Below are 22856 nucleotides of genomic sequence, written 5' to 3'. Positions count from 1 at the left end.
ATAAAAAACAAACGCTTGTCCTTTGACCCAGTTGAGCTGTGCAGCTGCAAGATCCCAGATGAGACAAATACTGTGTTACACCCATGCTATTCTGTGGTGAAATTCTTCAAAGTGTGTTGCTCAACTGTAGTGTAAGTCTGTCGTGCCATGAACGCCCCCGTCCCCGGGAGGTGTGGTCCCTCCTGGGATTAATCCCGTCCCCCACCGGGCCAGCAGCAAGTCAGAAAGAGGCCCGATCCTGGCTCCAAGAAGGAAGGTGATCTGGGGGCGGCAGGTAAGGCCCCGCCCCTGTCGCCATCACTGGGAGGGAAGGTGCCAAGGGCTGAGCTCCGGCGCCCACTGGCCGGTCTCGGCCTCGGGGCGGGGCAGGAGCCCGACAGCACCAGTCTCCCGGCTAGCTCTGCGGGCCGACTCGCTCGGGAGCGCAGGTGAACGGCTCAGGCCTGGCCGCCGCCCTCCGCGCGCCGGGGACGGGGCCCGTGGGCGAGGCTCCGCGGCGGAGCCTCCACGCCCCGCCCAGTGGCCGGGCCCTGCCGCGCCGCTGCGGCTCCTCCTCCCTCCTTCCGTCCGCGCTCCTCCCGTCAGTCCTTCCTTCCTGCGGCGCCTGCTCGCTTCGAGGTATGGGACAGCGCCTCCGGCCCGCCAGCACCACCTGAGGATCCCGGAAGTCGCCCCCGCCATGGAAGACGACCAGGAGCTGGAGAGGTAACGGCCGAGGAGGGGGGCGGGAGGAGCTGGCCGCGCCCTACACCGGGAGCCCGCGGCCGACCGGGGCCTTAGCCTCCGCGGCCCGGCCTGGCAGCGAGGGCCTGGCTGGGGAGGACAGGCGAGGAGGGAGCAGTGGGCGCCAGGGCGGGGAGAGGGGCCCCGATCGGGAAGGCAGGGGGGGACACCTGGGTTGCTTGCGTGGAGACGCTCAGTACACTCGATATCAAGGACGGAACACGAGTTGTGAGACCAGAGTTAAGCCCCCTAACTGCCCACCCCCATTTGGAACAGGAAGAGTAAATATAGCTAACGTGCACCAGGCCACTGTTCCCCGAGCGATGGGGGTGGTGTGTTGGTCGGGCCCAAGTCCCTCCTCTGTGCCGAGCGCTAATGGATCCACTCGGTGCGCTGAGTGCTCTTTCTCCCTCCTGCTTGGTGCTCTTCTCAGACTTTCCATTCTGGTTTCCTTACCTCCTGCAAACGGAAGCCCTAGTTGGCCCTGCACGTTGATGATCTTTAGTTTCTATTTTTACGATAATCTGCGTTTTTCCACGCCTTTCAACTTCCTTTTCATCCTTTAGCAGGGCCCACCCTATTCTAATCCTATCCCTTTCTTGTGAGCCTACCAAAAGAAAATTTTAGCCAACTTTTTTGTTTTAAGGACACTCCCCTTGTGGCCATGTGGACGGCCAAATGGAAGAGGGAGAAATTGGAGGCAATAAATTATTGATTGGTAGAATACGTGGAGGCAGGAAAATAATAAGGGCTAATGCTAATCGTTCTGTGTCATTGGAGTGCATTAGAGTAATAACGTGTTGCAATTGTGATATAGTAGATGAAAAAAAGCTAGTTACAAAACCGTATTCAGTGTGATCTCATTTTTATAAAAAATATGTGTGTAGAAAAATATCTGGATTGAAGACCCCAATGGCTGAAGGCGAGAGGAAGACAGCCCTGGAAATGGTCCAGGCAGCTGGGACAGATAGACACTGTGTGACATTTGTATTGCACGAGGAGGACCATACCCTAGGAAATTCTCTTCGTTACATGATCATGAAGAACCCGGAAGTGGAATTTTGTGGTTACACTACAACCCATCCTTCAGAGAGCAAAATTAATTTGCGCATACAGACTCGAGGTGCCCTTCCAGCTGTTGAGCCCTTTCAGAGAGGCCTGACTGAGCTCATGAATGTCTGCCAGCATGTGCTTGACAAGTTTGAGGCCAGCATAAAGGAATATAAGGATCAAAAAGCCAGCAGAAATGAAGGCACATTCTAGTGCCTTATGCACTGTACAGGGAGGACTGACCTCTAGGATATTCTGTTCGTGCTCTTGCAAAACCCAGAAGTAAATGTTTGTGATTATAACATGATCTGTCCTGCAGAAAGCCCTGCTTCTAGCTCTTAACCCATTTCAGCTGTTGGAGTCCCTGCAAGAAATTGTATTCTTCTAATAAATTCCCTCTTTTATTTAAACTGATTTGAGTGGTTCTTGTTCCTTTGTCCTTGAGGTTGACTATTTTAGGTTTTTGTGGTTTTTTTTTTTTTTTCTTTTAATTGAACCAACATTGAAAGTGAGGAAACCATGAGATAATCAGAGGCCTAGACAAGGACTCTGATCAAGGGAATTGAAAGGAATGTGTATGCACACCTGTGATTGGGGGCGAGGGAGAGATGCAATAGAGCATGACCCCAGATAGGCTGTGGATAGTCTAGAAAAGAAAGGTGGGAGTGAAGGGAGGACTTGGCCTCTTCCTAGATGTTTTCAGTAATTCATGAGACAACTGCATCCTTTGCTATGATTGGTAGCTTGGGCAAGGGTGGGAAATAATTTGAAAGAATTGTGAGAATTCTGGTTTCACGTGAGAATGTGAGGTGGTATCAGGCTCCATCTTTATGGTAGCATTTATAGGATAGATACCAGTTCAGTGCTCTAATTTCAGAATGCTAATATATTGAAGGAGAAAACTGGGATGACCAGATAACATTTTCAGTCCTTGGGTAGGTATCTCAATATAGCCCAGGGCTACATTAAAAGGAACAGTATTTGAGAGAAAGTAAGGACAGGGAAGAGGAAACTTGCATGTGGGGAAAATGATTTTTTTGGAAAACCTAAAGTATTCGTAAATCACACTTAAGAGCTGCCCTATTTACCTCTTCAGCCTTGTGTCTCATACCTGTCCTACCCCAACTTGACTCTTAATTCACCCTAAATATCTGTCAACCTTTGAACCTGAGCACGCCATCCCCCAGTACTCTGAGAGGGGAATCTGATTTAGGTATGGAAGCAGAGAGGATCTTCCAGAGATTACAGGAAGAGAAGGAGCTGGCTGTGCAAAAAGAAAAAGCATTCTGGGGGAATAGCACTTGCAAAAGTCCTGAAGCAGAACACTGGTGGTTTGAGGAAATAAAGGTCTTGAAAGAAGATGTGCATATCTATAGCAGGGCCAGCAAGGAGGAGAAGGGCCTACGATAGACTCCATGGGAAGAGCTTTGGTGTGGAAAGGACTTTGGGAAGTACAATGGGAAGACATCTGAGTAACTGATCACAGTGTGTCGGAATGGATTGTAGAGAGGCCAGGGTAGAAGCAGATAAACTGTAAGCGCTGAAGTGGCCTGGAAGGGCCATAAGCTAGTGATGGAGAAAAGATTGTGGATTTGAGATACGTTTGAGAGCCAAACTGGCACAGAATTGGTAGACCTCAGGAATTGGATGTGGAAGGTGAGGAAAGAGAAGGGTGACTCCTATCGAGGTATGGGGCGAAATTACTGACACGGGAAGCTTGTGGGGGTGGGATTGATTGGGAGGTAGAGAAGGTGACTGGAATCAAAAGTTCCCTGTTGAATGAGGTAATCTGTAGACAGGAGTTGGAAGCCATGAAAGAGATTTAAGTGGAGATAAACTTTGTGAGTTCTTGCCATAAAGATGAGGTAAATCCATAGAAACTGGAGTGTGATTAAGAAGAGGGCTTGGGAATTTTCCCTGGTGGTCCAGTAGTTAAGACTCTGCACTTCCACTGCAGGGGACGAGGGTTGGATCCCTGATCGGGGAACTAAGATCCCACATGCCCTGTGGCAAGGCCAAAGAATTTAAAAAAATTTCTTAAATAAATAAAGAAGAGGGCCCAAGCCAAGCCTTGGACAAGCTCAGTATTTAAAGGTTGGGCAAAAGAGCAACCAGTGACGTGGTGGGAAAGTTTGTAGACGGTCGAGTTGTGGAAGCCAAGACTTTCAAAGAGGGGAGAATGATGAATGAGTCACATGAGGACAGAAAAATATGGGTTGGAATTAACGGGGAGGTCGATGGGCAGCTGGCAGCGTTAGTTTAGGGCCTAAAAAGGCTAAGCATTAACACTCGTACAAGAAGAATGGCTTAGTTTGGGTTTTCCAATAATGAAAATATACTGTAGGACGTTGGAGGCTAAATTAAGTGGGAGCAGGAACGGATGGGGAAAGATCAAAGTTATGGGGCAGGGACAGGGAGTATTTTCCCAGGGTAATAGTAAGAGAAAGCCAATGTCAGTGTGAGGACATTAGCACTTGAAGATGTAAGGAAGTCCTAAAGGCACAGTGGTAAACAATCAAACACTTGTTTGCCTCGTCTACAATTCTGCCTATGAGTAGTTCTGTGGTAATAGTAAACACGATTATTTAAATAAAGTTTAATGCCTATGAACCAAGACCTGTCAGGAGATGAAAGCCAAGTTTAATTAGTGGACATAGCAGTGTGGAATGGTGATAGTAGACTGAAGTTATCAATAACAGTACACCCACTGGTGGAGATGCACCCACTGGTGGCCACCTGCCACATCTCATGGCTTCATTGCTCCTAAAAGGATTTATTGTCACTGATGATGTTGCATGCAGTCTTGAATCCGTTTAGGGTAGTCGTAAACTCAGGAACATACAGAACACCTTGACAAGGCAGATCAGGAACATACAAAACACCTTGACAAGGCAGACGTGTGAAAGGAGAAAACAGGGCAGGGCAGGCAGGATAACCGTGAGTCACTGAGGTGTGGGAGGAATCTTTGCAAAAAGTCTGTAGGAACCTAAGGGAAGGCAGAATTGGTCGATGAAAAAGTGAGGGAGATAGATATGAATCATACATTTATTTATATAAACTGAAAAAAACTTGATCAGTATCTGATTTGCTAACAGCATTTCACTCTAAATATCAGTGGTTCAAGCTCAGAAATTCTGTTCAGCTATAAAGTACTGTGCCTTTTAAAGAGCCAATTATTAAATAAAATGATTATATGCTAAAGGCTTTTAATATATAATCATTTGAGTACTTGCCTAGCGCTTTCCATTTTCAAAGCACTTTACAAACTTTATAAATTGCATATAGCTGCGACATCTAAGTGTTCTAATTAGTTGTTATAATGCATAGGGGCCTACAAAATCTCTGTGGAGATGAAAAGGTGTCTACATAGAAAGTAGTCCTATCAGTGTCATTCTGAACCGAAGAGTGTCTTGCATTTCCGGAAATACGAAAGCACACCAAATTCTACGGCCCACCATTCCCCACCCTTCTCGTTTCCCTTAAACATGTTATTAAGACTATAGGATAGGTAGACAAAGGTCATCTTTTCTGGTTAGGAAAATTCAGAGTCAGAGACAGTCTTTGTACTATCCTTCAAACTGGGCTTCTAGGAAATTTGCCCAGATCCACCAGTCTGCTTTCAAGTACTTATAAAGACCCCAAATCCAGCCCTTTTGTGCTCAAATTCTTAACATTGGTTTTTCTTTTGCCATTTGAAAATTTATACGCTACAGTTACTGTGTGGTCTGTATTTTTTTTTCATAATGAAATTCCTTCCAAATCTAGATTTTTGGATCTCTATACAGCAAATATGTACCTAGTAGTGTAATGTAACAGTCCTGAGAAATGGTGGACATAAGGGAATATGAGTCTGTCCTAAAAAGCCCTCTGCTTTTGGAGAGGGCAGACAAGAGCTGTACACATGAAAAAGGTATCAGATTGCATTTACGACCAAGTGCCCTGATGTGCAGTGTAGGGTATTATCTGCTGAACACAGAATGGAATTGGCAAGGGACACTCTTGTAGCAAAGATTGTTTCACGCGCACCCACTCTGCCAGCCACTGTCCTGGGTGCTGGAGAGAGAAAACCATCGGGCAGCCTGCCTTCCAGTAATTCATGGAGTACTGAAGTAGGCAAACTTGTAAAAGAAATAGTGTTCCAGGATAAATGGTTTCCTTTTTCCCAGTGTAAAGAAGCCATTCGAGATTCTCGAGCTAGGGAATGCCATAAAGGTTTCACTTTTTTGTCCTACACTTGTGCAGAATGAATGAGTGGAAGGAAACCTCGGAAGATAGCTGGGAGTTAGGGAGCATTTGTAACAGTCCAGGTGTAATGTAAGGGGGCACAGTTGTAGGCGTGGAGGTAAAAGGATGGATACCAGAAACCTGCTGGAAAAAAATAACTTGGAGGCAGATTCTCTGTAGGGGTACAGGTGAGAGAGGTCGAGCAGGACCCCACATCTATGCCTTTCACAGCCCTTTGTTTTCCTACCACTCCCTTGCAACCAAAACCAGTAAGGCAGGATTTACCATCTCCTCTCCTAGACCTGTCCTTGATAATACGAGTCCACCCTTACCACCTTCCCCTACCTGGTGAGAATTCACATCTTTAACAAGGTCGAGACTCCAGGACTACAGATGTGGAAATTGGGGGTGGGGAGAGGAGATGGGGCAGTGAGCTGACCGGCCCTTGCTGCCCTCTGCCTGTACCACGTGGCTCTCCTCAAAGGGGGCATCGAATTCATTCATTCGTTTGTTTGGCAAAATCACTGAGCACACGCTAGATGCAGGCACGGTTTAGATACTAGGGGGACAGCAGGGAACAAGTTGCCCCACGTGCAGTCTATTTTCTAACAGCAGAAGTAGAAAACAAACAAGTGTATAAATATATAATGTAATTAAGGCAGTGATGTAAACAGGAAGTAAAAGAATCATGGGGTTTGAGAAGGCACGGAGAGTTTGATTAGTTGAGGAGGTCTTTTCTGAAGAGGTGACATGTGAGCAGAGAAGAGAGAGACCAAGGAAAAATGAGAACATGCTAAGAATTTTCTAGAAGATAAACTGAGATTACTGAGCAACGAAAAAAGCAAAATGATGAACCTTTTTAAAGGAATAAACTTTCAGCCTTGTATGTGCGTGTAGTTTTTATTAGTGCCTAAATTCATATCATGTGTCTTTAATCTGTATATGTACTTACCTAATAATTATAATAAAGAATTTTGAGTTATTGTGCGGGGCAATAGGATATTGTAGGAGTTTGGGATTGGCTAATAGATGTATGTGTATTAGGAGAGTTGATCTTACTTTTGTTTTTGGTATTTTTGAAAGAAGCATATCTTTCTTAGAAGCAGAAGTGGTTGTGCCTGGGATCCTGCACATCTTTTCAGGCTAAATAACTGATAACTGCAAGGCAGTATCGTGTAGGAGTTAAGAGCTTGCGCTGTCGGAATCACACCGCCTGAGTCTTGGTCTTGGCGCTAGACTTTTTAGCTATGTGACCTTGGACAAGCTGTTTGACCTCTTTGTGCCTGAGATTCTTCATCTGTAAGATTAGGATAACAATAATACTTAACCATATAGGGATGTTATAACTATTAATTTAGACAATATAGTCAAAGTGCTTAGGACAGACAGTATCAGGCCCATATAGCATGCTCTCAATCAATGTTAGCTATTAATGTTATTACTTTAATATCCTTAATTGTGTCAAACAAGCTGGTTTCATTCATATTTCTTCTAGGTGAAAACTTGAAAACAAAAACCTTAGTGCCCTCTGTTATTTTTTGTTGTTGTTTCCTCTGGCTAAATGCAGCACTATAGTATAAATTTATGGACCCCTGTATGGAAGGTTATCAGTCTGCTAAAGCCATTGCTTTTAAAAAAAAGATAGTTTAAAATAGCATTCCTAATGTAACTGAATATAGATAAAAATCAAAGATAAATGGATTGTGTTTCTCCTCTTTTCACAAAGAGATTAAGATTCTGATGGAATATTCATAGTCTTCCTCAAGCTTCAAGACAAAGGTTAAGCAGGAAGGAAAAGCAAGTTCTATAGCAGATGGATACCTGGTTGGGTACCAGGTATCTGAATATTGATAGGAGGTCAGGGCTCAAGCTATGTCAGCTAAGCATAAAATTGCATAAAATAGAATATATTGGTATTTTACCTACTGATTCTCAGTAACTTCCAGGTTTGTTATGTAAGGCTCTTAATAAATGTCAAAAAGAAAAGCTACCTGTGTGCTTTTCTAAGTTTACCATGCTGACTTGGGTCAGACCTCAGAGCAATTGTAGATAATGCCTCAAACCAATTCTCTCAAAAGGGCTCCTAGAGAAAATCAAGCTGCCCAGAGCAGCTAATCAGACAGGGGCTGGACCAGTTGGCTTAACACTTTGGGGTTTGGAGGGGGTTTTTTTTGGTTTTTGGTTTTTCTTTTTTAAGGGTGAAAGAGGCTTTCTTTCTAGGGGCCTCTTTCGACGGTACTGTGTAGAGGTGAAGTGTAAGGACTCAGAAGGCAGAGGGCCTGGTTTGAATCTCTGCTTTACTGCTTCCTAACTTGCAAATGTGGGAGAGCCACTCAGCCTTTCCAAGCCTCAGTTTCCTTATCTATAAAACTGAGCTGATGATAATACCTACTTTATAGGGTTACTGTGAAGAATAAACGCAATAAAGCACTTAGCACGATTCCTAGTACACTTCAGTACTCAAACATTAGCTCTTACTGTTATTGTTGTCATGTTGGCGCTTGTTTAAGGCAGTTAGTGGTGGCTAGAGCAGCAGCCTTCTAGGACTGGGTGCTTCTCTATCCGTGGGGGTCTCCGCCTGTGTCTTCTTTCTGCATCGCACTGGCCTTCGCACTTCTTTCAGACCTGCCCAGCTTGTTCCCGTTTCAGGGCCTTGGCACTTGCCCTTGACATCCCCAGCCCCTCTTCCCCCGGATCTTCACATGGCTGTCTCTTTCCAAGGTACTTACTCAGAGGCCATCCTTGACCACTGTGTCAGTTACCCGTTCCTGTATACCAAATTGTCCTAAAACTCAGCAGCTGAAAACAAAAAACATTTCTCACAGTTTCTGTGGGTCAGGAATCTGGTTGGAGCTGAGCTGGAGGAATCTGACTCAGGACCTCTCACAAGGCTGCAGTCAAGGTGTCACCTGGGCTGCAGCTGTCTCAAGGCCTGAATGGGGGTGATGGGCTTCCAAGCTTGCTCACGTGGGACGGCCTCACGCCATGGCTTCTGGCTTCCCCCAGAGCAAGAGATCCAGGGAAGAGGGAGAACGCAAGATGGAAGCTCAGTCTCTCTATACCCTCATCTCAGCAATGACAGTCCATCACGTCTGCCCTGCTGTGTCTGTTAGAAGTGAAGGGAGGGGGCTGCACAAGGGCAGGAATGCCAGGAGGTGGGGAATCCTTAGGACCACCTCAGAGACTGCCTAACCCAAGATAACACGTGCGCCTACAGCCAGACCGCCATCGCGTTCTGTCCCCTGACTTGGCTTCATTCCTCCATAGTCCTCACTGTTAACTGACGTTATATTATGTATTTATCCATTTATTGTCTAACTCCACTTGAATGTAGCCTTTCAGAGGGCAAGGGCTTTGTCCTTGTTTGCTTTTGTATCCCCAGCACTTAAAACCATGCCAGGCATGCAGTAGGCTTTCGTCAGTCCTTAGTTGATGAATGAATGAATGACTGTGTGTGCGTGATTGAGTGTCAGTGTCTGAGCATGACTGCCACGGCAGAGAGGGAAAACTGCAGTTGCACTGACATTATTTTGTACACTTATCAGCTGACACTTGCATACTCAGCCACCACAGTAATAAGCTCCAAGAAGGAAAGGGCTTCTTGAGTGGGGCAAGGAAGCATGCCTGTCCTGTGGCTTCAGTGGGAGGAATAGCTGAGGTGATGAGCGTCGTGGAGCGCCTCAGTGAAGGTGGCTATACCTTATAATCCATCTCACTGATGTCTTCTCTGTATTGCCAAGAGCCTTGGATACTGACATCCCTTACCACCTCTATCCCATGCAACATTTGTTATCTTTTCTCCTATTGGTCTAAAATAAAAGGCAGCACGTCTCCCACTTAAGCGTGATCAAAGGACATTTTGATTTTGCAGTAACAACTATATGGAAGGGTGATATGGATTATCCTGGGGATCTTGTCCCCACAGAACTCTAGTGGAACAAACATTGTAGAATTATTATTTTGGGTACCACGAGGTGGAATTCCAAGGATTTGATTCTAAGGCATGCTGTTTTGTCAGTGCCAAATACTACATCCATTTCCTGGCCAGCTGTCTGATAAATCTATGCCATTTATTACAAGTAGCCTTGCTTTGGAAAAATACAGAATATATGTATTTTTTTTTCAGCAGTTATTCTAAAGTCCTGCCATGGACCAGGTACACCTGGGATACAAAGATGAATCTCCTTTGGTTCCTGCCTTCACAGAGTTTGCAACCAGGGTAGACCAAAGAGTTGTGTATTTCGGAACTAAAGGAAAGGTGTCATTTCTTCTAACTCGTCCACCTTGTTCAAAACCATAGCCCCTCCCCCAACACCCTTACCCTGAAGCATTTTTTTAAATACAGCCCTTACTGAATTCACCTATTTATTGCATTTATTCTATATTATCTATTCCTCCCCCACCCCTGCCACACACACATACTATAACATAAGCTCCATGAGGGCAGAGACTTTTGTCTGTGTGTTCACCGATGTCTCTATAGCCGCTGGAGCAGTGCCTGAAGCATAGTAGGTGTTCAAAAAATATTTATCACATGAATGAATAGAAGATGGACACTCTGTATTTTTTAATTGAATATCCTAAGAGCTGAATTTGAATTTGTAATGCTGAAATAACTATTCTGTAAGCTTTGGGGTTGAAAACCACAAGTTTGTAGTTAGTTGTATGTCTTTAGCTGCATACTCTGTCCACATGGAGATGACAACATGCTGGGACCCACAGGGAGGAGTTCACTAGGCAAAAGGTGGTCATGACCAGAGCAGGCAGAGATGGAGTCCCAACCAAGTATCCCGCACAGTAGGAACCACTCAGATCTTACACATTTATCGACCAGGTGGTAGGGGAGTCCAGAGAAGTCACCTGAGCTGAGAAAAGTTGGCTATGTTGTTTTATTTGGATCTGAAAGGCCAGAAGTGGTTCCCATTGAGTGCATCTCATGGTCATAAGCACTGACCCCCAAGGCAGCCGCTGTTGATTTTGTGAGCACCTGCTCTACTTTACATACCTACTGCATGGTTTCAGATTTGGGGAGTTCACTGGACAATAATATTTCAAAAAATAAAATCTAATAGGGTGAACTGATGTAGAGTCGCATAGTTTTATTTTGCCATTGAAAATGAACTTTGTTTTGGTTGGAAATTATCAGAAATCCCAGTCTGTATATGGCCTGATAGCTCATAAAGGTCTCCAGTGTGCGTTTTCCAACACCATCAAGCAATCCGTCAAGCAATTCAATTCTGACACTGTCTGCCTGGAGATAGTATCAGAGCTCACTCAGTCCCGCAAGACTGCACCTACCCAACCCCACTTCAGATGCCAGCTGCAAATCCAGGTTATTTTACCTGTGCTTCTGACCTACTGGCTATAAATTGGAAGTTCTCATGACCTCATCCCTGGGCCCAGTTAATTTGTTAGAGTGGCTCACAGAATTCAGAGAAACATTTACTTACTTTTTATCAGTTTATTATAAGGGATACAGATGAACAGCCAGATGAAGAGGTGCATGGGCAAGGTCTGTGGGAGGGGGTGTGAAGTTTCCATGCCTTTTCTGGGCAACCACCTCTCCTCAAATCTCCACGCACTCACCAGCCCGGAGGTTCTCTGTACCCTGTCCTTTTGGGGTTTTATGGAGGCTTCATTACACAGGCATAATTGATTAAATCATTGCCATTGGTGGTGGAACTCAATCTCTAGCCCCTTTCTCCTCCCCAGAGGTCTGCGGATGGGACTGAAAGTTCCAACTCTCTAATCACGCGGTTGGTTATCCTGGCGACCAGCCCCCATCCTTCGGTTACCCAGAGCTTTCCCTAAAGTCACGTCATCAACATAACAAAAGACAGCTTTATAGCTCTCATCAATTAGGAAATTCCCATTGTTTTAGGAGCTCTGTGTCAGGAATGGGAGGAAAACCAAACATATATTTCTTACTGTAAGTCAGCATATCATTAAGACCAAACAGAGAATTAAATGAAGCATTCTATAATTTGACATCTGTTACGCCATTTTCATCACATTAGCTCCACAATAAGATGCACAGACTCTTCGGTTTTCTCTTGGATCCTCAGAGGATTTGGTCCACAACTCTAATTTCTCACCACCATACTTGGTAAATTATATGTGATTTCAGAATGAATTTTAATTGGAGCTTAGATTTCAAGATAAGGATTACGTATCATTGAGATTCCTCATCTAAAGTTATTTCAGATCCCGATTTGCTTGCTGACTCTGTTCTGCATACTTAAGCATAAATCCTGGTGTTTACAATACTTAACAGGGTTTTTATTCGAAAGTGATTAATATTTAATTGGGGATATAAGTGTCAATTATCATCTCATTCCCTGAAGATGAAGAAAAAAGAGTATCATCATCAAGTTCAGTGTCTATCAAAGTAAAAGAGTTGGATTTATGTTCTCCATCAGAGCTTGGAATCTAAGCCTTCAGGACTTGGTTCTACAGTCGTTTTCCTGTTTTTTGTTTATTTGTTTTCATGGCAAAGGCTGTACTTTGTCATTAAATGGATGGGAAAAAATGGGGGTTCTAGAGCCTTATGATTAGAAACTACTCTGCTGCTGGCACATGAAAAGATGCTCAACAACACGTATCATCAGGGAAATGCAAATTAAAACCACAATGAGATATCACCTCACACCTGTCAGAATGGCTGTTATAAAAAGACAAGAAATAAGTGCTGGTGAGGGTGTGGAGAAAGGGAACCCTCCCACACTGTTGGTGGGAATGTCAATTGGTGCAGCCACCGTGGAAAACAGTATGAAGTTTCTTCAAAAAATTAAAAATAGAACTACCATCAGCCCAGCAATTCCACTCCTGGGTATTTATCCAAAGAAAACAAAAACACTAATTCAAAAAGATACATGCACCCCTATTTCATTGCAGCATTATTTACAATAGCCAAGATATAGAAGCAACCTAAGTGCCCAGCGATAGATGAACAGATAAAGAAGATGTGTGTATGTGTACGCGACGGAACATTACTCAGCCATAAAAAAGAATGAAATCTTGCCATTTGCAACAACGTGGATGGACCCAGAAGGTAATATGAAATAAGTCAGACAGAGAAAGACATATACTGTGTGAAATCACTTATGTGGAATCTAAAAAACAGAACAAATGAACAAACATAACTAAACAGAAACAGAGTCATAGATAGAGAGAAAAAACAGATAACTGCCAGAGAGGAGGGAGCTGGGGAAAGGAGAGAAATAGGTGAGGGAGATTAAGAGGTACAAACTTTTAGTTACAAAATAAATGAGTCAGGTATGAAATGTACAGTGTGGGGAATATAATCAATAATTATGTAATATCTTTGTATGGTGACAGGCGACAACTAGACATCATGGTGATCATTTTGAAATGTATAAAAATATCAAATCACTGTGTTTATGCCAGGAAATAACAGTGTTGTAGGTCAATTATACTTCAAAAACAAACAAACAAACTCATAGAAAAAGTGATCCAATTTGTGGTTTCCAGAGGCAGGAGGTGAGGGGAGGGGGAACTGGATGAAGGTAGTCAAGGTACAAACTTCTAGTTATAAGATAAATAAGAACTAGGGATGTGATGTACAACACGATCAATACAGTTAACGCTGTGGTACATTATATATGAAAGTTGGTAAGAGGGTAAATCCTAAAGAGTTCTCATCACAAGGGAAAATTTTTTTCTCTATTTCGTTAATGTTGCATCTATATGAGAGGATGGATGTTCCCTGAATTTACTGTGGTCCTCATTTCATGATGTATGTGAATCAAATCATTATGCTGCACACCTTAAACTTATATAGTGCTGTATGTCAGTTATATCCCAATAAAACTGGACGAGAAAAGAAAGAAACTATTCTGCTGAAAATGTCAGTCTTTGGGAGTATCAGCCTGCAGGTGCGTCACTGCCTGCTGCCCAGACTTGCAGTGAGCACGCCAAAGGTTCCCTGTCTGTTTTCGTGTTGTAATAAGCTGGTCGCCAGCTGAGAGCAGTGTGCTTCAGAACAAGCCCGGACATGAAGAATCCAGCTGGGCTTGTTGCTGGGCTTATTGCTAGCCAGACGCAGACACGCAACTGAGACTGGGAAGTAAGAAGACCAGCCAGGTGGACAAACCAGTTTACACCTCCTTCAAGGCAGATGATGTTTTTCCCATTGATAGAGAAAGAAACTGAGGCCTGGAGAAGTTAAGTAACCGCCCTGAGGCTGTACGGCTAGTGAGTGGACATGAACCCAAGACAGCCTGACCCCTGAGGTTCGGCTTTCTATGTCCATGATGTTGCCTGTGTTACCCCCTGCAGGAAGACAGGAAAACTTTGCCAGAGCGTGTGCTCCAGAGAGTTCAGTTTGAGAGACGAAACTATCGACCAGTAATCCTTGTTTATTTCTAAATTCAGGCTGAAACATGTTGGAAATGGGACTGTTTTCTATAAAACTTAACCAAGAAAAGAGTCACTGAGTTACAGACTATCTGGTCAAGAACCTAGATATAGGCTTACTAATAGTCGCTTCATGAAAATATCATTTTCCATATTATTAAACTTCATTGACATCATCTTTAAATACATTAACTTTTTAATCGATGTTATGCCAAAGCAGCACTTGATCATCCTCAAAATGTAGAAGACATCTTCCCGGACGGGATAAAGTAAGGGTGTGTGTGAGCTGAGAGGACTCAGAGATGTCCAGGTCAGATCAGGTGTCCCCTGACGGTTTGCCCCTGGACGAGGCAGCCTCCCTAAGCCTTAGTGGTCTAACACATACAAAGGAGACAGTAACTGAAAAGGTCCTTCTGAGGGTCGGTGAGAGCATATGTTCTGCTCTTAATCACTGTGTACACGATACATACTATTATACGGTATTTTTGTGTTTTAGTTAACAATATAACAATTGATACTATAGACCCATTTAAAATTTTTCTTAAGATAATACATTTGTTCAGTGCTTTATAGCTACAAAGTAATTATATATATGATTGTGTTTGATCCCCATACAAACTCTGAAAGGGTAGTAGAAATATCTTCACTTTACAGATGGTGTAACCAAGATGACAAGAATAATCACAGTCAGTAAGGGCAGAACTGGGATCCTCCTCTCTCCACTGCATTGTGGCCGCTTCCTCATTTTCCTAAGGTGACTTGAACATGTCCTTGGTTCAAACCTAGGAAGTGGGAACTGCTGGATCCCTCTTCTAAGAGTATCAAGAGATGTGGTAGAGAATGTATAAAAGTAGAACAAGTATCAGGTAATTCTACTCAGTCTGAACTTTTCAGGTGAGAGATTCTGCTCTGAAGCTTGAACTTTCCAGAGCTTGTCCCTGTATTGGTCACATCCACCAGGCAGTTGCCCAGCTGCCGACTTTGCACGGAGCAGACCTAGTTCCCGAATGAACACAACTGTTTGAAAAGCCAAAGAGCCAGGACCACTGGCTTTCTTTTTGTGCATATGAGATAGGATGCTTTCATATAATTTGTTTCTGATCATGTATTTCATAGGTCATGGCAGTGTGAGGCAATTCTGTTCTGACTGGGTCTCTGCCCATCTCCCTGTTAGCTCCTTAAAATCTCACTCAGTTTCATCAGAGGATTCGGTAAACTCTGTCAAGCAGGCTGATTATTTTGATATCAGGTACATGATATACAGGAAATTTCCTCTGACTTAACCATAGGAAGATAGAATTTCCTTTATATTATTTGCACTGATAAATAATCCCTCAGCTTTTCATCAAAACAATTATGCAACAGATAAAAATTAACATTCTACAAGTTTTTCTTTACAGTATAAATGAAAGGAGGAGATACTGAGATTAAAAAAAGTTTTGTTTTGGCAAATTCAGATACCTAAATGAACCCTTGTCCCTCCCAAGAAACATCGATGCAAAGAAAGCCCTCTACACCTCTCATCTTTTTCAGTCCTCGCCGTGCATCTGTGAGCCAGGGCTCAGTCTCATTTTACGGAGAGGAAACATACTCAGAGAAGGTACTGAACTTGCCCAGAGCACCCAGGTGGCTAGTGGAGCTGGCTCCCACTGTCCCACACTGTTCTCCAACATAAAGCACAGTTTCCATAGTAAAAGCTTTGGCTCTATCCTGCTTTGAAGTTAATAATTTAGGTACTTTTATATAGGTTTTCATTTTTATATGATTAAGCAATCACAGCAAATTATTTCAAGTAACATTTTCCAGGCTGAGTTTCAGTTACACTACCCCTGAATGCAGCCAGGACCCAGTTTCCCGTAAACCATCACTGGGTGGGGTCTTCTAGTGTGATTCCTAACACGGTTTTAGACACACTGTAATGCTGGTCCTTGCAGTGTTATACTCCAAAGGTAATGACCTTGGGCTGAAGTATCATAATTATGGTCTATCCCCTCCTAATTTCTCCCCAGGATGACTGAAACATGCCATCCAGGTTCTGGGGGGGGGAAGAAGAAATATAATTGTGAATTAAATGTTCCCCCTGCCCCCCAAAAAACAGTCAGGTAACTATTCAGTTTTAGGCAAGTTATTAACCTCTCTAAACCATAATTTCCTTGGCTTTATATGATAATGTTAAATTAGATGACCTCTAACAGGAAATTTCCCTTACATTTTCATAATACAGTATTATATTTAATGGATCTTTACCTGAACATTTTAATTCATTTTGGTTTCTTTCCTTAACTATTATAGTAAAAAGAGCCTTGTAAATACTTGGATTTGAGGCCTCTCTGGGAACACTGAATGTGTAGGAATTAATACAGAAGTTTAGCATATGGCCCGATTTCTATCAAGCAAATGCTAAGGGAGAATTGTGAATTTAGGGGGTTGATACTTCAGATGAGCTGTGAAAGTGTGGTCCTGAACATTTGTATTGAAAATGCAGCGCCCTTTTTTTGTAAGCATATTATCACACCCTGGGAGCAGGCCAAATGATGCTGTTTGTATAATCAGCACGATCTGTCTCTCAGAATTTTCCCTGCTGTCTCAGTTGGGTACCTATTCCATTTTCAACACAGTTCTAAACTCTTCATTAGCACTGCTCCGTCCAGTTAAAGGGCAGGTGCTGTTCCATCCCTAAGGATGGACGGTATTTCTGTAGTAGACAAGATGATTCTAATATGTGCAGCTACTTAAAGCATAGCAGTAAAAAGGGACAGGAGAGGATTGTGGTAAGTGTTTTGATCTTTTGTAAAATGTACAGTGAAACATCTGCTCCAGAACATGCTTTCATATTTCCCTTCTTGGCTAACACCACCACTTGTAAGTAATTTACAAGTCTGAATAATGAAGTGGGACTTAAGAGTTCACTAGTTCTTGACTGTCTTGCAGCTGGTTTCTGATGCCAAAATCACCAATTGATATTATTCTCTCTGGATTCTTTCTTTTGGCAGTTGATGTATTGTTTGCATGGTATGATATAAACCTAAAGACTGGATTAATCAGTAATGGAATTTTCCACGCTTTGGGCTTTCCTCCTGTGGCGATTAGTCCCCATGTGCTGGTTCCTACCCTTTGGCCATCTCTGCAGCCTTTCTAGCGGTCCCTCCTGTGCTGTTGAATTCAGCATCTGTAAGGATGTTTGCATTGCAACAGAGTCTATGACTTCTGCCAGCTACGAGGGAAGCATCTCGGGTCTTTATAAGTAAAGGTACAACCTTGCTTGCACAGTTGTGCAGTTTTGGCTGACTTGTTCCGTGAGCCATCTAAGTTCAGTAGAACTCTGAACTTTTATAAACATTTTCCTCAAAGAGACACTACTCCCCAAGTCTGTGTGTGTGTGTCGAACTGCTCAATTCCATTAACTACATTATAGAAATGTAGAATTTTTTCCCCAAAGCACTTGTATGTATATTAACTAAGATTTTTTTTTTAATTGGAAAATGGGATTGAAAATTGCCTTGTCCTTCTTAAATTCATTGTCATATGCATTAGCCGCTGAAAGACAACTTGAAACTTGACGCTAAATAGTTTACAAAGAGTCAAGAATTTACTGGTTGTTTTCAATAAATTATTTTGTATAGTAAATTCTTGTATTTAATGACTGAGGTAGAAAATGTTGTCTGTGTGTATATGTACTATTTTTTTTCAGAAACTCTCCCAGCCAGTTTTGTAGGGGAAACTACCATCCCTCTCAAAGTACCCCTTGATACCTAGAGTGTGGAAGACAGGACTCTCCTGGCGCTCAAGATGAGGCTGGGTCTGGAGGTGCACACAGTGGGGGCTGCGGGGGGCTGCGCCCTCTGTTTCGTCGTCTCTTGCCCTGTACTGAGAGGCCCCCAGGCAGCCATTGAACCTGCGCTGGTCGCTAAGGAACACAGGCTTTCTCTTCCTCCCATCTCGTTGCGTATTGCGGGACTTCTAAGAATTAGAAGCACCAGTATGTTTTCTTCCTGGGTTCAACATTGCTTAATGCAGTTGAAAGGAAAACACTTTTTAAAGAGCATGAATTGATTAGGAAATCCTACACATTCTGGAATATTCTATATTTTCCCCATTCCTTGGCTCTTAGCTCCAAGTATAGTTTATAATCATTTGATGAATCAGACACTGAGATGTACATGGGGTGGATGCCTTGTTTTCAGCAGACTGCTGCAGCCTTGACACAGCTGAAGGAAACGGCTTCAGCGGGCTGACCAGGCCTTCTGCTGAACAGGGCGTCCCTGGGGCTGCGATCCAAGAGCTCTGAAGGGTCCTTTAGGACAGTCTGCAGAAACCCGCAGATCTCTGGTATAAAGTAAAGCTCTTTTAGGATTAAGAGTGATTTACAGACCACGCTATGGGCGAGGTGGCTTTTCTGGTGTGTGGTGTGTTTACCAAAGGGCAGTGCACCAGGCGTCAGCCCTCATTGAAGAAGGCTGTGGAGGCGAACCTTAGAGGCTTTCTATCGCAATGTTTCCTTTTGTTCAATCGTTGTGATTTTTTTCCTTTTTGCATTTCGAACAGCTATTTGGTGAGAGTTTGAATTTTATAAAGAGATAACAAAATGCTTTCATGGAGTAAGAGACCTCAATAATTATTTTGACCTTATATTCTTTGACTGAGTTTACTTCTCCCAACTGATCTTTTAGTAAGGCATCTATATACTTTATATACTTTTAAACTTAATTGACCTATCAGACAGACACGTTGTTCCTGGCAATGGTATAATTCACAGGCTTTTCTATTTAGAGTTTACTATCTTCTAAGGTAGTTCTCTGCCATCCCCACCCCATCTGCACAAAGTTTTTTCAGTAAGAGTTGCTTGTCTTCACAATACACAATTTACCGTGGCACATTTAACTAGGTCTTTTAATATGAACTGAAAATGAATCATTGTATTTTCTATGTGTGGCTCCTTAATCGGGATTGAAGAATAAATATTTGTAGAAATACTTACTACTTTGACAGTGAGGTGACTTCATTATGAGGTCATTCCTCAGGTGAGGTGTTTTATGACCTGAGAGATAAGGTTTCCCTCTAAGAGCTAAACTAATAGAAGTCAGCCCACGTATTACCTGAAGAAGTCATCTCGCTGTAATAATAACCCACCCTCAGAGGTCACGCAGGATGGGTAGCTGTGGACATTTGAGACTGTCCAAGTCCAGGTGAAGCGACGGGAGTTCTGCCTTCACCACAGCGGTCTTGTCGTGACTGCAAATAATCACAGTAAAATGTGCTGCCAGCCCTCCCGTTGCCTTCCTCTCACGGGGCTCAGCTGTGTCGAGGCTGGGGTCTCGCCTTCACCAGAACTGTAGTGTCAGGGTCAGTTAAAAGTCAACTGCCCGGGTTCACATCCCAGCCCCAGTTTCTTCACTCTTTCTTATTTTCTCCTTATCAATGAAATAGTAGTTACCTCGAGGAGTTGTGAGGATTAAGTGTAAGATACATGGCACATAGGTACTGCTGCCATCATTATTTTTCATCATATCCCCAGTGGTGCATATTAAGTGCTTATTATATCGATATTCAAAGGAGAGTTTCCTTGAACCTGGGCAGCCCCATGTGTCACAAACACGTGCAGATCTTCCGTCAGTGCAGTTCCTAGCCCAGGAAACACCCTTCTCTTGTTTTGACCTGCGTCCCTGAATGAAAGGAAACTGTGGGGTCCGTGGCGATGGGGGGCTGTGCCCTGTTGACGTCAGAGCGCACACTGCTTCAGAGTCCAGGAAGGATGTGAGCCGCGCAGTGTTCGGAAGAAAAAAGACACATTAACTTGTCAAAACCTTCTTTTCAGCGTGAGTGCAGGAGGTTTTGCCATAAAGAAATATTGTTTCCCAGTAGAGCTAAGCTTCCCTTTGCTTGCTTGTCTTAGGATTTCAGTTCAATGTTCTGGAGGTTCTCATGACTTAGTTCAGTATGAGGAATAGTTATACTTGGAGACTAACATTTAATGTTCAATCAGATTACTCATACATTTGTATATGTGTAGGTCTTAGAGAACATACAGGAAGTTTGTTACTGATTCATTAATCTACAGGGAAACCTTAAAACATTCAAAATTTAGGTTTTCAATTTTTTACATTTATGTTAATTTACATTTTGACAATATATTAAAATTTGGTCCATGTTGAATACAGTTACATTTTGTTTTTTAATACTTTAGATTATTACAGTCCATAGAACTTACTTTATATGAAAATCTTGATCATAACAATATGATTAGTGATTTTGCTGAAATAAAGGCAAGAAAATAAATTTTATGGAATAAAGATATATATAAATTTTGTGTGTCTTTATGTATTCATCTAAATATTACCAACCCATTAAGAGAATAATCAATGTGTGCAGGGAGTTAATTCTATTATCTCATATTTTGCTAACTTAAATTTTTAAAATCATAGCTTTACACATCTTTTTGAAGTACAACTGACTTACAATTTTATATTAGCTTCAGGTGTACAACATAGTGATTCTATATTTTTATACATTACAAAGTGATGGCCACGACAAGTCTAGTTACCATCTATCACCATACAGAGTTTACACATTTAAATTTTTATTGCAATGAAGGTGTATTTGTCATGGTAGGAGGAATGAGTATATTTTATTTAATGATTTTTAAATGTAACTTAAATATATATATTTAGAAGTATGGTACACGGGCCTGAAAGAAAAGGGTGGTTTTATAATATCTATTGATGAGGCACCGGCGGGGAGATGAGGAAGGGCTGGTGGAGAAGGTGATCTCTGACCTGAGCGTCCAGTGGTGAGGACGTGGCTGCAGGGAGAGCCCTGGGCAGGGTGCAGCCCAGGCAGAGCTCGCTACGCACATGACGGCAGATACAGTGCTGCCGTCCAGCCGCTGTCCTGGCCAAATTGGGCTTCTGGACTAGCAAAGCTAAGGCCCGCGAATGTGCTGTCTAGCTGCTGTAATAAAAAGACCATAGACTAAGTGGTTTAAACATCAAACATTTATTTCTAACAGTTCTGGAGGCGGGAAGTCTGAGAGCCAGTTGCCAGCAGATTCGGTGTCTGGTGAGGGCCCATCTTCTCCCTGTGTCCCCACGAGGCAGAAGGGAGGAAGGAGCTCTCTGGGGTCTCCTTTATAAGGGCACCAATCACCTCCCAAAGGCCCCACCTCCTAATACCATTACATCAGAGCTAGGATTTCAACATCTAAGTTTGGGGAGGGAGGGACACAAACATTGAGTCCATAGCACTTTCCTTCACCATTTCTCAAGAAAGTATATGTTGAGGTCTTTTTTGAGCAATTACTTGATATTTAGCTTCTCTGATATTATTTCTTTAAAAATCTCATTTTCTTGTGTTCTTCATTATTTAATTTCTGTTGTTTCATTTTAGTTGCCTTAAATACCTTGCTACCCCGTCGCTATACTGATATAGTTAACGCTCAGTTGATTTATGTGAGTATAAAGGACCACAGACCCAGATAACTCAAAACTAATTTGTTTGACTTTGGATTTTAAGGCGATTTTGCACCAGATTTGTGTTCCCACTCAGGTTTTATTTAAGCTGCTATTAATGATCAGTTTACGTTCTACAAGCATATACCAGCTGGCTAATGGGGTGAACAGGCAGGCCTGAAGAAGCTGAGCTAGGATGGAAAATTGGCTGTGGATAATACACACATGGATCATTGAAAATCGATTGTAGCTTGTGCCTGTGCCCAGGAAACTGTCTGCTTAATGACCTGGCTTTCTGGGACTTCTTGTTTGCACCGGACTGTCTATTCTAATACAATGGATTTGTTTTACAAAGAAACCTTTAAGATGCTTAAAGGATCTAAGCATAAAAATTATGGTACTTAAATTTGTGTCTGAAATTTAATTGTTCAAGTCCTTGTTGCACTTAGTTCTTATATATTCTACTGTTTGCTTTTCCTGTATTTTAATTGCAGTTTACACTTCTGTTTCACAACCTCATTAAAAACTATCTTGTTTCATGATGCCGATGTTTCATAATCTTTGATAATTTAAGTACCTAGCCTCTGTGGTAATGTGTGGTAGAAACTGACTTTGTTATTTCCTTACCGAGAATTCACTAGCGAGAGTTCCAGAAAAAACAACAGAGGCTACAGGAGTGAGGAAAACTACCTGACTTTCTAATTTTTTTTCCTGTTGATTTTGAAGGTGACGTTGTTATTTCAAGGACAAAGCACATGATTGCTAGAAGCTGTTTTGCTATTTGGAAGGAAAGCCCTGCAGAAGGAGCTCGTGCAGAGTGTGGGTGGGACGCAGCGAATGCTCCACATTCTTAGGACCAAGTCTGAGCAGCCCTCCGTTCCTCTGCCTCTCCAGTTCTCCTTGAATGAGTGCGGAAGCAGTGGCAACTCTGTCAGCGCTTTTTTTTTTTTTTTTCCTTTTGCATTTACTTTATTTTTTGCCTTTTAACGATAACGAGGAAACGGCTCCTGCAGGACTTGCCGTGCAGATGTTTGTGGA

At 42.8% G+C, this 22856-nt stretch overlaps 2 protein-coding genes across 4 annotated transcripts in view; both read left to right on the top strand.

The window, feature by feature from the left end:
* The first annotated feature begins 621 nt into the window (after positions 1-621).
* On the top strand, positions 622-2187 carry LOC133076667 (DNA-directed RNA polymerases I and III subunit RPAC2). Its single transcript, XM_061171253.1, has 2 exons — positions 622-705; positions 1611-2187. The coding sequence occupies exons 1-2, from the start codon at positions 680-682 to the stop codon at positions 1984-1986; spliced, it is 402 nt and encodes a 133-aa protein (XP_061027236.1). The 5' UTR covers positions 622-679; the 3' UTR covers positions 1987-2187.
* Positions 623-22856, top strand: part of LOC133076666 (protein POLR1D-like) — a 40546-nt gene continuing 18312 nt past the window's right edge. For all 3 annotated transcript variants that reach the window (XM_061171250.1, XM_061171252.1, XM_061171251.1), the window contains exon 1: positions 623-705. In XM_061171250.1, coding sequence (XP_061027233.1) covers positions 680-705 — 26 coding nt within the window. In that variant the 5' untranslated portion in view covers positions 623-679. The remainder of the gene's footprint in view (positions 706-22856) is intronic.

Source organism: Eubalaena glacialis, chromosome 16 (genome assembly GCF_028564815.1).
Source record: "Eubalaena glacialis isolate mEubGla1 chromosome 16, mEubGla1.1.hap2.+ XY, whole genome shotgun sequence".
NCBI lineage: Eukaryota > Metazoa > Chordata > Mammalia > Artiodactyla > Balaenidae > Eubalaena > Eubalaena glacialis.
Note: the sequence above shows the minus strand (reverse complement) of the source record. Positions and strands in the feature narration are given on the sequence as shown.